This window comes from Lathyrus oleraceus, chromosome 1 (assembly GCF_024323335.1).
Source record: "Lathyrus oleraceus cultivar Zhongwan6 chromosome 1, CAAS_Psat_ZW6_1.0, whole genome shotgun sequence".
Taxonomy (NCBI): Eukaryota; Viridiplantae; Streptophyta; class Magnoliopsida; order Fabales; family Fabaceae; genus Lathyrus; species Lathyrus oleraceus.
The window spans coordinates 344,820,985-344,833,643 of NC_066579.1; the positions used below are offsets into that span (position 1 = coordinate 344,820,985).

At 35.8% G+C, this 12,659-nt stretch overlaps 1 protein-coding gene and 1 pseudogene across 1 annotated transcript; one reads left to right on the top strand and one right to left on the bottom strand.

Moving 5' to 3' along the window:
- Positions 1–309: 309 nt before the first annotated feature.
- On the top strand, positions 310–1,478 carry LOC127135725 (auxin-binding protein ABP19a). Its single transcript, XM_051062369.1, has one exon. The coding sequence runs from the start codon at positions 600–602 to the stop codon at positions 1,233–1,235; it is 636 nt and encodes a 211-aa protein (XP_050918326.1). The 5' UTR covers positions 310–599; the 3' UTR covers positions 1,236–1,478.
- A 5,840-nt stretch (positions 1,479–7,318) lies between these two features.
- LOC127135733 (glyceraldehyde-3-phosphate dehydrogenase, cytosolic-like) lies at positions 7,319–11,438 on the bottom strand (annotated as a pseudogene).
- Between the last annotated feature and the right edge of the window lie 1,221 nt (positions 11,439–12,659).

Here is a 12,659-nt window from a genome sequence, read left to right on the forward strand (position 1 = left end):
ATAGGGAATTTAAGATAACCACAAATATATGTATGGCCATATATATGGTATTTCTGTAAGAATTTCACAAAGGGCTCATTCTATTCTAGCTGTCACAAAACGTCTTCTTCTCCCTCATACCATGTGATTGTGTTGTGGCCACCACCTATAATTTCTTTGACACTTTTTCCCTTTCAAATTCTTATAAGACTTTTATCGAATGTACACAAACAAAATCTCTAACTAATATGGAATTAAGGACATTTTAAAATTATTATCAATATTGATGCGTTATATATGAATCTGTAATTCGTACACATCGAATTCAATTCATTTTCATTAAAAACACACATACTTAATACTTAAGCATGTGGTGGTGCAATTGCAAACTTCATACATGCACGAAAGAATTCAAACAAAAAAGATGCTTCTTGTTATCCAAAGAAAAAAAGTTAAGCATTCACGTGAACTACCAATCCTACCTCAAAATATCTATCCTTTCCACATACCATGTTGAAGCAATTCAATAGCAATAAAAAGATATCCACTCCTCCCTCTCTATATAATAGAACCGAATTCACCACAAAAATACACACAACACAAACAACCCTATCAACAAAATGAAGATGATTCTAACTATCTCCTTCTTCATTTTCTCCCTTCTTTCCCTCTCTCATGCATCAGTAGTAGATTTCTGCGTAGCAGATTACAATGCACCAAACGGCCCCGCCGGATATTCATGCAAAACACCCAAAAAAGTAACCGTGGACGACTTCGTCTTCCACGGCTTAGCCACAGGTGGAAACACCACAAACATTATCAAAGCCGCTGTCACACCTGCATTCGACGCGCAATTTCCCGGCGTAAATGGACTTGATATTTCAATCGCGCGATTAGATTTAGCTGGAGGTGGAGTTATTCCACTTCACACTCACCCTGGTGCGTCGGAGATATTGGTTGTTGTTCAAGGAACAATCTGTGCTGGTTTTGTTTCATCCGACAATGTTGTTTACCTTGAAACACTTTACAAAGGTGATGTTATGGTTTTTCCACAAGGGTTGTTGCATTTCCAAATTAATAGTGGTGGTTCTAATGCACTTGCTTTTGTTAGCTTTAGTAGTGCTAATCCTGGTTTACAGATATTGGATTTCGCTTTGTTTAAAAGCGATTTTCCTACTGAGCTGATTACTCAAACTACTTTCCTTGACGCGGTTGTGGTGAAGAAGCTGAAGGGTGTTCTTGGAGGTAGTGGTTAAAAAAAGCATGGTAATATCCATGAAAAAGTGAGGATTCAGGATTAGTGTGTTTTCTTCTAATTTTTGTTGGATTTTGTTTGGTTGTGTTGTTTCTTGTTGTTTAAGTTTGTTTTTTTTTTAAGGAAGGTAACTTTATAAATTTGTGACATGAGATGAATGATGAATGTAAGTTTAGTATTTTCTTGAACGTCTCATGAGATGAGACTATTGATAAATAAAAAAGAGTTATAATAAATTTCCTTATATAGTTTTTGAAATGGAGAAAAATGTTTGGCGACTATATTAATTTTAAGAGTAATGATTTTGTCGTCTAATATGAAAATAAAAAAGCATACAACTTCACTGCACTAGGATGATGCAAAAGTAAGTGAAACCAAGCAAAACGAAGCCTACTTGAAAGATAGAACAAAAAGACTTCCCCTACCCACCAAGAACACAACGAAAATAGCATACCAAACTCATCCCCACCTTAGGCTGATGCCACTGAAAAAGGTGCAGGAAAAAGCAGCAACAAAGCTGTGTTAGAGCACAAGCTTTCTTACTCTACAAAAAATGAGGAAAAGAGAGGGAAAGATGCATTTGAGAGAGGAGGGATGTGATTTTATTCAGTAACTGACATAAAATATAAACATGAGTTAACAACAAATGGAGTTAGTAGTAGGCACAAATAGAATTAGTGGTAATTATTAAGGTTTTAAATTGCACACGCAGTATTGATTCTATAGGAAAATCGATCATCCAACCGCATTAGAAATTCAATCAAACAATTTCGTCCACGTTTCTTCGATTATTTTCATTAAAATTCGTAATTTTAGAATCCACAAAATTAACTTATTTTTGATGTAACCAAAAATATTAACATCCATTGTTTTTCTATATTTAAAACACCTCCCAATCAAACTTCACGTAGCAACAAGTATGATGTCTAAGTCTTTCGCAACAACTACAATGACCGTCATCGCAACACCCGCATCGCAACCGCATCATTACCGCAACCTCAATTTTAAATCATGATAATTATATATGGAGTTAGTTACATAACCTCCATGTTAACTAACTTTATATATATATATATAAATATATATATATATATATATATATATATATATATATATATATATATATATATATATATATATATATATATATATATATATATAAATAACTTAGGATTGATTAAATAACAACAATTTACTCCAAATATCTAATTCTTGTGTGTCATACCCCAAAATTTACTCTCTCTCCTTTTTTCTTTTGCATAATACATTTGTATACATCAAATCATAGCATGTATGACCATTGCATTTGGTTATAGGATCACAAGCATGGCCACTTTGTAGTTTGTATCTTAACATTAGGGTTTCATCTCGATTTTGCTTGTCAACTAACCCTAAATTCAACAAGAGATGGTATTTGGTTGTTCTTGTTGCTCATATAGATGATCATGCTCCAAATCAAGGCAAGGCAAAGGTCCTTTGGTCAAAGGAAATGCAAGTTTGCTTCATGTTGATTCAAAGATGGTCCATGTGTTTGTGTCCATGCCACATCACTCAATCTCCAAATCATTCTCAATATCACCCAAGCTCTAGTCAAGATTTCATTAATGGATTCTTATTCTATCATCATTGTGGTTCCAAATGGAAGAAAACGTCAATTTACACAAAGGGGTACAAGTTGGTTTGACCTAATTTGCAAGTATGTCATGCCTTTGGTCCAAACTCCATAACTCCTTCAATTTTTATCCAATTGTCAAGCTTATTTGAGTCACATATGCCTTTTGGGATCCTTTACAACTTTGATTCAAGGTTAAAACACCAATTCATTCATTAAGGACATCATTTGTGCAAAGGACCAAGTTGCCAAAATGGGGCAAAACCTTGTCATGACCCCTACTTTCCACCCTTGCCATTTTCAGTTCAAGCATTCGTTTGATCTCATTCCTTTTTGTATATTGTTAAGCTTATGTCAAAGATCATTTAGCCCAAATTTGACTCAAAATGCATGAGGGAATCAAAAGTTATGATGTCATCAACTTGGGACCTCAAAATGACCCAACATGCCTCAAACTAGTTGACCAATTGCCCAGTCTAAAACTCATGTCACGATCTCAACTTCACAAGCATGTAACTTTCTCCTCAAACATCATTTGGACTTGTTTCTTTTTGCATCGTGTTCTACTCTATGAAGAGATCATTTGGCTTAAAGAAGATTGAAAAACGCACAAGTGGATCGGAATTGTCCTAAGCATGAACATGGTAACATGAACTATATTTTAACACAAACCCATTAGTTGCAATTATAGGTAAATCTTTGTTTTGGGACCGTTTGCACATGTGCAAACATTTCGTTATGTCAAAACGCGTGCAAACAAGCTAGAAACAACTTCATTTCATCAGCAAATCACACGTTTCATGTTGCATTTCACATGGAATGCAAAACTGGAAACCTCAATCCTATTTCACACGAGTTTGCATTTAATTCACACGAACCATGATCCCATTTCATTTCCTTTAAATATGGGAATGATTTTCCTTCACTTCCAAGCTTCAAGAGCCAATAAATCCCTGTCTCACTGAAACTCGAAAGCCCAAAAAAAACAGTGACTAATTTCTTCGATTCAAGTTCTTTTGCTTCCAAATTTCTGCCCAGAATCCTTCATCGGCATCACCTGAAGTTATATGAAGCATTATCGTGATCTGAAACTCCTTGCAACCTTGCTTCCAATTTCACCATTGTTGACCTCGAGCTTCGATTTGGACAAGGTAGTTACGAGTGAAATTATACTTCAAACAAGTTATCATTCTCTCCGTGTTGTTCCACTGATTGAAAGCCCTTGCCTCTCTTTGATTTATCTTTTGATTTGATCATTTAATTTAACTTTGAAAAACTAGGTTTCTTCACGAGTTTGAGCAAATTCTCTTTGCTCAGAGCAAATCAATTGCTCTGATGCAGAGGGACATGAACAATGAGTGAAATAGAAGCTTGCACGATGTGTGTTTAAGCTTAAAACTCTGCGCGCTTCAGAGGGAAATTTGAATCCATTGGCCAATCATAGCGCGCCACCTCTCCTAACCCTTACATTCAAATATTTTCTTTTCTATTTTTATTTCTTTTTATTTCAAAAATCATTTTAATTAGATCCTTTATTATTTTTTAGCCCATTTTTTTCTCCATTATTTCATAAAAATATTATCTACCATGTTTAATTTTTGCATTATTTTTAAAATTATTTTTGCATTTAATTCATATTTTATTTTATTTTAGATTTAATTTTTATTTAACATTTTTATTTTAATCATTTTAAAACATTTTTCATCCCAACTTTTGAGGTTAAGTCACTTATAATTTTGTTGACCTTCTCCATTTTTCTTGGACTTTTATTTTGTGTTTTGATACCTCTTTGACATTTTCTATTTTATTTTCTTTTATTAATCATTATTAAATCATTTTAAATCATTTTTTTAATTTCTTTTTTATCTTCACTTGATGTTTTGACTTAAGTTGATTGCTTGGTTGATGAGTTCTTCCACATATCAAATCATTGATAGATGGACTTGAGGTTGATTCAACCTTCTTTAATTCAAAATTGTTGATAAATGATCAAGAATCATCTTCAATACTTTGCATCAATGATAGGTTATCCCTTGATGCGCCATATTTTGAGTCCTTTGATTTTTGGATAGATGGATCCCTATGTGATTACCTTAACTCTTCACTTATTCTATCTTCATCTCTTCTCTTCTTTTGCTTTGATCATTGTGTTACATGTTGTAGGAGATTAACTTTGTACTAATTTTCTAACATGCCTGACACATACATTGTTATTGACCGGCCTCAGATAGGTATGACTTATACATAAGCCTACTTATGATTGGTTAACATAACTCTAAATTGTCCCGACACAATTATTTGATCATTAACGCCTAACATTACTTTATGCTCTTTACATTATTGTCATTTAATTCAAGTCATTTAATTTATGTCATTTACTTTTATGCCATTTATTTAATTTACTTTAATTTCATGTCTCATTAGTCTTCATCTCACTTCATACTCTATTCATCTTGCCTTATTCATTTGTTGCTTCTTATTGTTTGATTGATCTGCTTGTTAATCTTAAAGAATCAAAACATGATAAAGTGCCTTTGACTTGATCTTAAACCTATGCTTGACTTGGAATGTTGATCACCTCTTGGGCTATGGACTTTGACTTAGGTTTTAGACCCATTTGCTTGACTTGGAGCGACCTTGGACCCATAGACCTTATGGACACTTTAACTTTCTCTGCTCCTATGAACTTTTGAGCTTGTGGTTTTATTCATCTGCTTTACGCATCTTGTTTATTGCATTCATCTTCTTAGGCTTAACACACATTTACACACACATGGATTTCTCTTGGGCTACCTAACAATGAAACATAGGACGATACAGTTTGCACCTACATGGCTTTCTCTGGGGCTACCTAACAATGAGACCCTAGGCTAGTTTTTGTATGATCATGCATCTTGTTTGTTCATCAATCCTATTCCCTTTGATTTGACTTGATCAAATTCCATTTTGATCAACTACATCTTTTCATCTGTTGCACTTCTCATTTGTCTTTGTTAAGTGTCCATAAGTTCTTTGGTCACTTGATGGGACTTGTCTCTGTTACTTTTGAGTTTCAGCCTCTCAACAAGTACAAGACTCCAAGTTCGGGGGCGACACTAGTGAGTCCACTTTGGAACATGTCGTCTGATACAAGACTGAGGCTGGTGATTTAGCCAACAATGAGAGCTTGAAGATCAAGTATTTTCCAAACTCATTGACAGAGAACACTTTTACATGGTTCACCACCCTTCCCCCAAATTCCATCTTTACGTGGGCCTAACTAGAAAGGGTCTTTCACGAGCAGTTATAAATGGGAAAATGTAAGATTATCCTCAAGGAATTAACTAGTGTAAAGAGAAAGGTGGCTGAAAGAATTGACGATAACCTCAATAGGTTTAGAATCTTGAAAGCGAGATATTTTACACAAGTGTCATAACATGAGTTAGTTGAACTGGCAGCATGGGGTCTCGACTACTCCATTAGGAAGAAGTTAAACACACAATCCTTGAGAGACATGGCCCAGTTGGCTGATAGAGTTCGACAAATCGAACGGTTAAAAGCCGAAAAAGTTAGAACTTCGAAGCTCAGTAAAAATAAAATAGCTTATGTTGAAGTCGACAACATAGGAAACTCATCTGACTCAGAGTATGAGTATGTAGAGGAGAACGAGGTCAATGTGGTCAAACTAAAGTCTAAGCCTCCCTATACATGCAAGCTGCTAAAACCCTCAAACGGGAAGAACCCCGTAGAGCCTAAAAATGATAAATTTGTTGCTAGAACATATACCTTTGATGTTACTAAGTGTGACGAAATCTTTGAAATGTTTGTGTTGATGGATAAATTGTTGTTCCAAAAGGGACTAAAGTCCCTCCGTTAAAACAGAGAAAGAAAAAAGGTTTTTATAAGTTCCATAATTTTTTGGATCATAATACTTTTCTCAATGTGTACTTTCATATCTCAAATTTGCCCTATCTCTATTCAATTGTATATGGCTTATTGCTCATTTCATTTGTATACATAGTCTCTTATTAATTGTTCATTTAAGTTTGAGTCAAGGGTTCTTGGTATGAATTCAACTTGTTGGTTTGATCTCAATATGTGGACATTTCTCATAGCTTAATGACCAAGTGTTCTCCACGGTGATTAAGGGCATGCTCTCTATATTATGGTTACTTGTAGTTCAAGTTATTGATGAATGGATTAGTGCTTTAAAAAAATGGGTAAAGATATAAAACAAGAAGCTTTGATTTTGAAAAAACAATTTTATTGATATAAGAATATTACAAGAGGTTTTTGTTGCAAGATAGATTTAAGTTATCATTACATTCAATTCCAAAGTATAACACATGACAAGTACATGAGGAAACACAAGAAAACGGACAATTGACTTTTTTGGACAGTTTTTTTTGGCCTTCTCTGCCCTCCCGCATTAGTTGTTGATGCAGACAATCAGGAAGCTAGAAAGCAGCAAGCTTCATTTGTAACTCAATAAATGAAAAGGGTGGATCGTTCACCAACATTCAATGCTAATGCTAATAAAAAACGGGTGGAAACTGGATTAGTACAGCAAATAAACTTATTACATGAAAGTAGGCCTAACTGCCGCTAAGCTAATGAATGATAAAGAAAATAGAAGTAGGCCAATGTCTAGCACTACGAACAGCGGTTCCAACTTAAAGCTATTTAGCAATGTGAACAATGAGGTCAACCTCATGAGTACTGTAACCCAATTCGTTGTCATACCATGCGACAAGCTTAAAAAACTTGTCATTTAACGCAATTCCTGCCTTGGCATCAGATAATTGACCTGGTGTCACCAATGAAGTCAGTGGAGACCACATCGTTTTCAGTGTAACCAAGGATCCCTTTCAACTTATCCTCAGACTCTTTCTTGATAGCAGCGGCCTTCTCGAGCCTCACTGTAAGGTCAACAGCTGAGACATCCACAGTTGGGACACTGAATGACATACCGGTCAACTTTCCATTCAAGGCAGGAAGCACTTTACCGGCAGCCTTAGCAGCTCCAATACTGCTGGGAATGATGTTAAATGAAGTAGCTCTTCCACTTCTTCAGTCCCTGCTTGATGGTCCATCAACAGTCTTGTGGGTGGCGATGATGGAATGGGAAGTGGTTATGTGATCCTCAACAATGCCAAACCTGTCATTAATAACTTTTTCAAGTAGTGCAAGGAAGTTGGTGGTGCAGCTAGCATTGGAAATAAACTCTGGCTTGTCATTTTCGTTAACACCAACAACAAACATGGGACAGAAAGTTCCATTCCTAAGCTACTAAAAACAACACAAGTCTCCGATTGAATCAATTCGCAACTCAACAATTTAAACCGATGGCTTGGAGTGCTTCTGTGCTATTCTTTGGGATCCATATTATGTTGTTTGTTTTGTACTTAAGGAGGTGGAGACGAATGGAATTCAAAAGCAATTGAAGTATATGGAATGCTGAGACCGCGACTTGCTGCTAAACAGAGAAAATTAAATTGCACACAAATGCTCAGCTTTTGGAACTCAGGGGTCACGAAGCTGCCACATGGAAGTGGTTTACCTCATTGGAATACTTGAGAGTGAAAAGTTGTCAAAACTTCGCATGCTACTGAAGAACAAATAGAAGAATGTCTTGCCGGAAACGTCGATGCATTTGAAGTGAAGTCACCAATACCAAGTGATCTTAATATGCATCACATGGTTGATTCAGAGATTGAGCAAGTTCACAAACTTGATGTTATGAACAAAGTTGCTCCAATGCGCCATTAATCGACTCCCTCGTACTGTACGTTGGAATGCAGGCAATTGAGCAGCTCAAGTCTCGAGTTCCCCACGCACAATCACCACAAACTCCCTTATGAATTAACAGTGTTGGTGCGAGAAACCTTCAATCAGATTGCTCTTCAAATCAATGACTTGGCCAATGAATATCGTCTTTCTAAGGAGAGTTGTGATGAAGCTTCTTTTGACTTGAAAAGACTGAGAGATCTTCAAGAGAAGAAAGCTCAATTCAGACTGAGGGATCTTCAAGATAAGAAAGCTCGATTTCTGGCTTCTTATGTTGCTATTGAGAAAGAGGAGAAATCAATTTTGACTAGGTGAAACTTCTTTACGAACAATCAGAACATTCTTCTCCGCATGAATTCCGTTTTAATAATCGCCGAGCACTCAAAGAGTATTGATCCTGATACATTTACTCCTTATCTTTCTATGAACTATTTTGACCAATTCTTATCAAAGGATAAAATGATCTTGAAGGATGTGGAGGTAGCAGTGATACTGAAAAATCCCGTTTGATTGTTATTACTTGTCTCACCATATATACCAAGACAAGGGTGCTTCAGCCGAGGGAAACTTTGATGCTGGAAATCAGTTAATTGAATCATGGAACAAGGAGCTCATGTCCTGTGTATGTGATTCCTATGTTGAAATGGTTTTGGAAATTCAAAAGCTGAGAAGGGATGCTTCATGTTCCATATTTGATTCTAGTACCCGTCCAATCAATCAATCTCTGAATGCTCCTTGAGATCAAGGGTTGTTGCTCTAAGTTTGCCGCTGTCAATTGCTTTCGTATCAATCTCAGTCACAAATTCTCCAGGGATTGATCATGCTGTGTTTGGAGAATTTTAGGAGACTTATAAATTGTCTGAAATTTCAGTTTGCAAGGGCTAACTTCGACCAACTCTCCATACTGTGCCATCTCTTTCATCGAGAGGTTACTGCATGCTGTGATATTCAAAATGCTAGGCATTTCTTCTGGGAAAATAACGGTTTTCATCGTTTTCATAGCCATTGATATTAGTATTGCAGAACTTACTTTATCTGAATTTTCCCATTTTATTCAAACCAAAATTAATCTCCCCAGCTTCAACAACAATTACAGATGATCCAGCCATCCAGTCAAGCAATGACATTACAGCATCATGCAGAAACTCCAATCCTCAACACCGTTTCCCTTTCACTACTCTCCAATTCCATTTCAAGGTTGAGGACTCCAAAAAATTCTGAAAAAAGAAGTTTGTGTGGAATCAATTTAGCAAAATGGAGTCTGACTACAGTAATAAATTAAGGAGTAACCAAAATGCAAATAGCTACAATGAAGTGATTGAACTCAAGGGAAATATCGGAGTTTTCTGCCGATGGAAGCCAACAAGTCCATCAACTGTTAAGAAAGGTAAGATTGAAGCAGTCGTTACCATAGTGCATATATTTTTCGGTAAAACTACTCACCTTGTTGATAACACCAATCAAGTTGGTCACTTTCAGACAATCCCCACAAGCAATTGGTAAATTCTGCATTTTCGCTCAATTGTTGTTGGAATACTGACTGAGCTTGTTGTCATGTATCCGATTCAGCACTGCAAGTTTTCTCAGCAAGGTGCAATTACAAAGAGAATGACAGCTGTTGAGGAAATGGAAGGAATGGGTGTTCTCTGCAATGACAAAACCAGTGCAAAATCACAAACCTAAACTAACCTCAAATTCAGTTCGAACGAAAATCCAAACACAACACCAAATGAAACTTCAAAACAGAATGAAATTGAATTTCAAGAGAACTAATTTAGCAACACTTTAACCTAAAGCACAAACAACTTCTAAATGTCAAATCATTTAAAGCTAACCAAACTCTAAAACCAACATAACTAACCAAATGCCATAAAATCCCTCCAACTGTCAAATTTCACTTCAAGACTAACTTCATATTTACACTAACCAATCTCTAAACCTACCCTAGTTAATCGCACTTATAACAACCTCCAAAAATTCAGTTAAATTACAAACTAACACATCTTCATTCCATATTTCTCACTAAATCTAGTGGAAAACAAACACAAATCTCCACTCAATTTTCCTCCTAACTAACACACATCTCATCAACCATTTCCCACCGTTGATAAATCATAGCCTCGGATCCTCATCCAAGGGCCTGAAATCATTTATCCATGACTGCCTAACTACTTTTTCCCTCCAATTCTCCTTCTCCCACAGCTATATAAACCCACCGTTTTTCACTCTTCATAAGGAAGATTCCATCAGCTACCATAGTGTTACTCTGCTCAAATCTCACCTTAACCCTCACTTTCAGAGCTCATCACCCCTAACTGCAAGAGTTTCAACATCTGAAACTCTTAATAGTTGAGCTAGACTCCAACAACCTTCATCATCTCATCAACCTCACTACTCAATCTCTTACCACTTTGTTCATCATCACTCAATCTAACTCTATATCTCTTCAATAACAGCAACCATACTCAGAATATCAAAGCAAAAAGAAGAAGAAGAAACAAGTTATAGCAAAAGGAAGAAGGAATTACCTTAAGCTATTCGAAACGCCAATTCGGAACCATAGAACTTGTAACCGCGAATCCAAAACGAAAAACCATTCTGAATTGCAAACTAACTTGGTGCTTTGTTGCGCAAGAATCGCGTCTGAGTTTTGAGCAAGAATAGCGTTTGAGGGAGCAAGAATAGCGTTTGAGGAAAAGCGATTCTTCGGAGAATCGCGTTTGAGGAAAAGCGATTCTTCGGAGAGTCGCGTTTCCGCTCCTTTTTCCCTTTTTTCTCTCATGAACAAATACTGCTATGCTGCTATAACTTTGTTTTCTATTCTTTTGTTATTTTCTTTTGGCTTAAATAGTTTTTGATCAGTTAGAATTTAATCCATATTCTTAATACTGCTATGCTGGTATAACTTTGTTTTCTATTCTTTTGTTATTTTCTTTTGACTTAAATAGTTTTTTATCCTAATAGTTAGCAATTTTTTGAATTTAATCCATTTTTTTTTTGAGTTTTTATATTTTAATTTTTGTGTTGGCACCAATTTCTAGTTTCTGAGGTTAGATTTATGTTTAAAAAAATGATTTATTTCCCTCAAAAAATGCAATGTTTTTCAGAAAATATTTTTTCTTTTAGTTTTCTGTAAATTATGGTTTTGTTTGTTGGAAGAAAAAAGAAACTCAGATTGTGGGAGGGAGGAGACGAAGCAACGAAGATGTCGAAATGCTAATTTTATGACTTAGTAACACACAATCGCATCTCTATAACTCAATCTCATCTATAATATCTTCTTTCTTCATTCTATCGGTGAGTCAGCTCTGTTCATTGTGTCTTCTTGAAACTTGCATGTTATGGAGTTCAGTTTGATTTTTCATTATAGGGGTAGATTCGATAGGGACTCTTTAGTATATTACACAAGGGAAAATGAGCATGTAGTAGAAATAGATCCAGATAGGTGGAGCTTATTTAAAGCAATAGGTATCGTGAAAGAGTTAACTAAGCTTGAGTATTCAGAGTATTGGTTATGGTGGTATAACAACGATGATGATAAGTATAGTAGAATGGTTAGTGATAGTAATGTTGATAAGGTATATCAATATGACATGGTAATGAAATGTGCAGTTCACATATATGTTGAACATAAAGGTAAAGGCAATGCAGAAGAAGCTAATGTAGGTGATTTTCAAGAAGACAATGTTGGTGGTGTTGAACAGGTTGAAGAAGACAGTGTTGGTGGTGTTGAACAAATTGAAGAAGCTAATATTGGTGGTGTTGAACATGTTGAAGAAGTTAATGTTGGTGATGTTGAACATGTTGGAGAAACTAATGTTGATGGTGTTGAACAGGTTGAAGACACAGAGGACAATGAGGATAGTGACTTTGAAGCTAATGGTTTATCATTTGATGATAGTGAGGATGAGAGGGCTCCTGGGTTGGACGATTGCTTTGATTTTATTGAAAATCAAGTTGAAGAGAAGGGGAAAAGATGTAGGATAAAAGTTGCAGCAAGGAAACACAAGCATACTCCAAAGAAGCTACCAATTTGTGTTGATAATA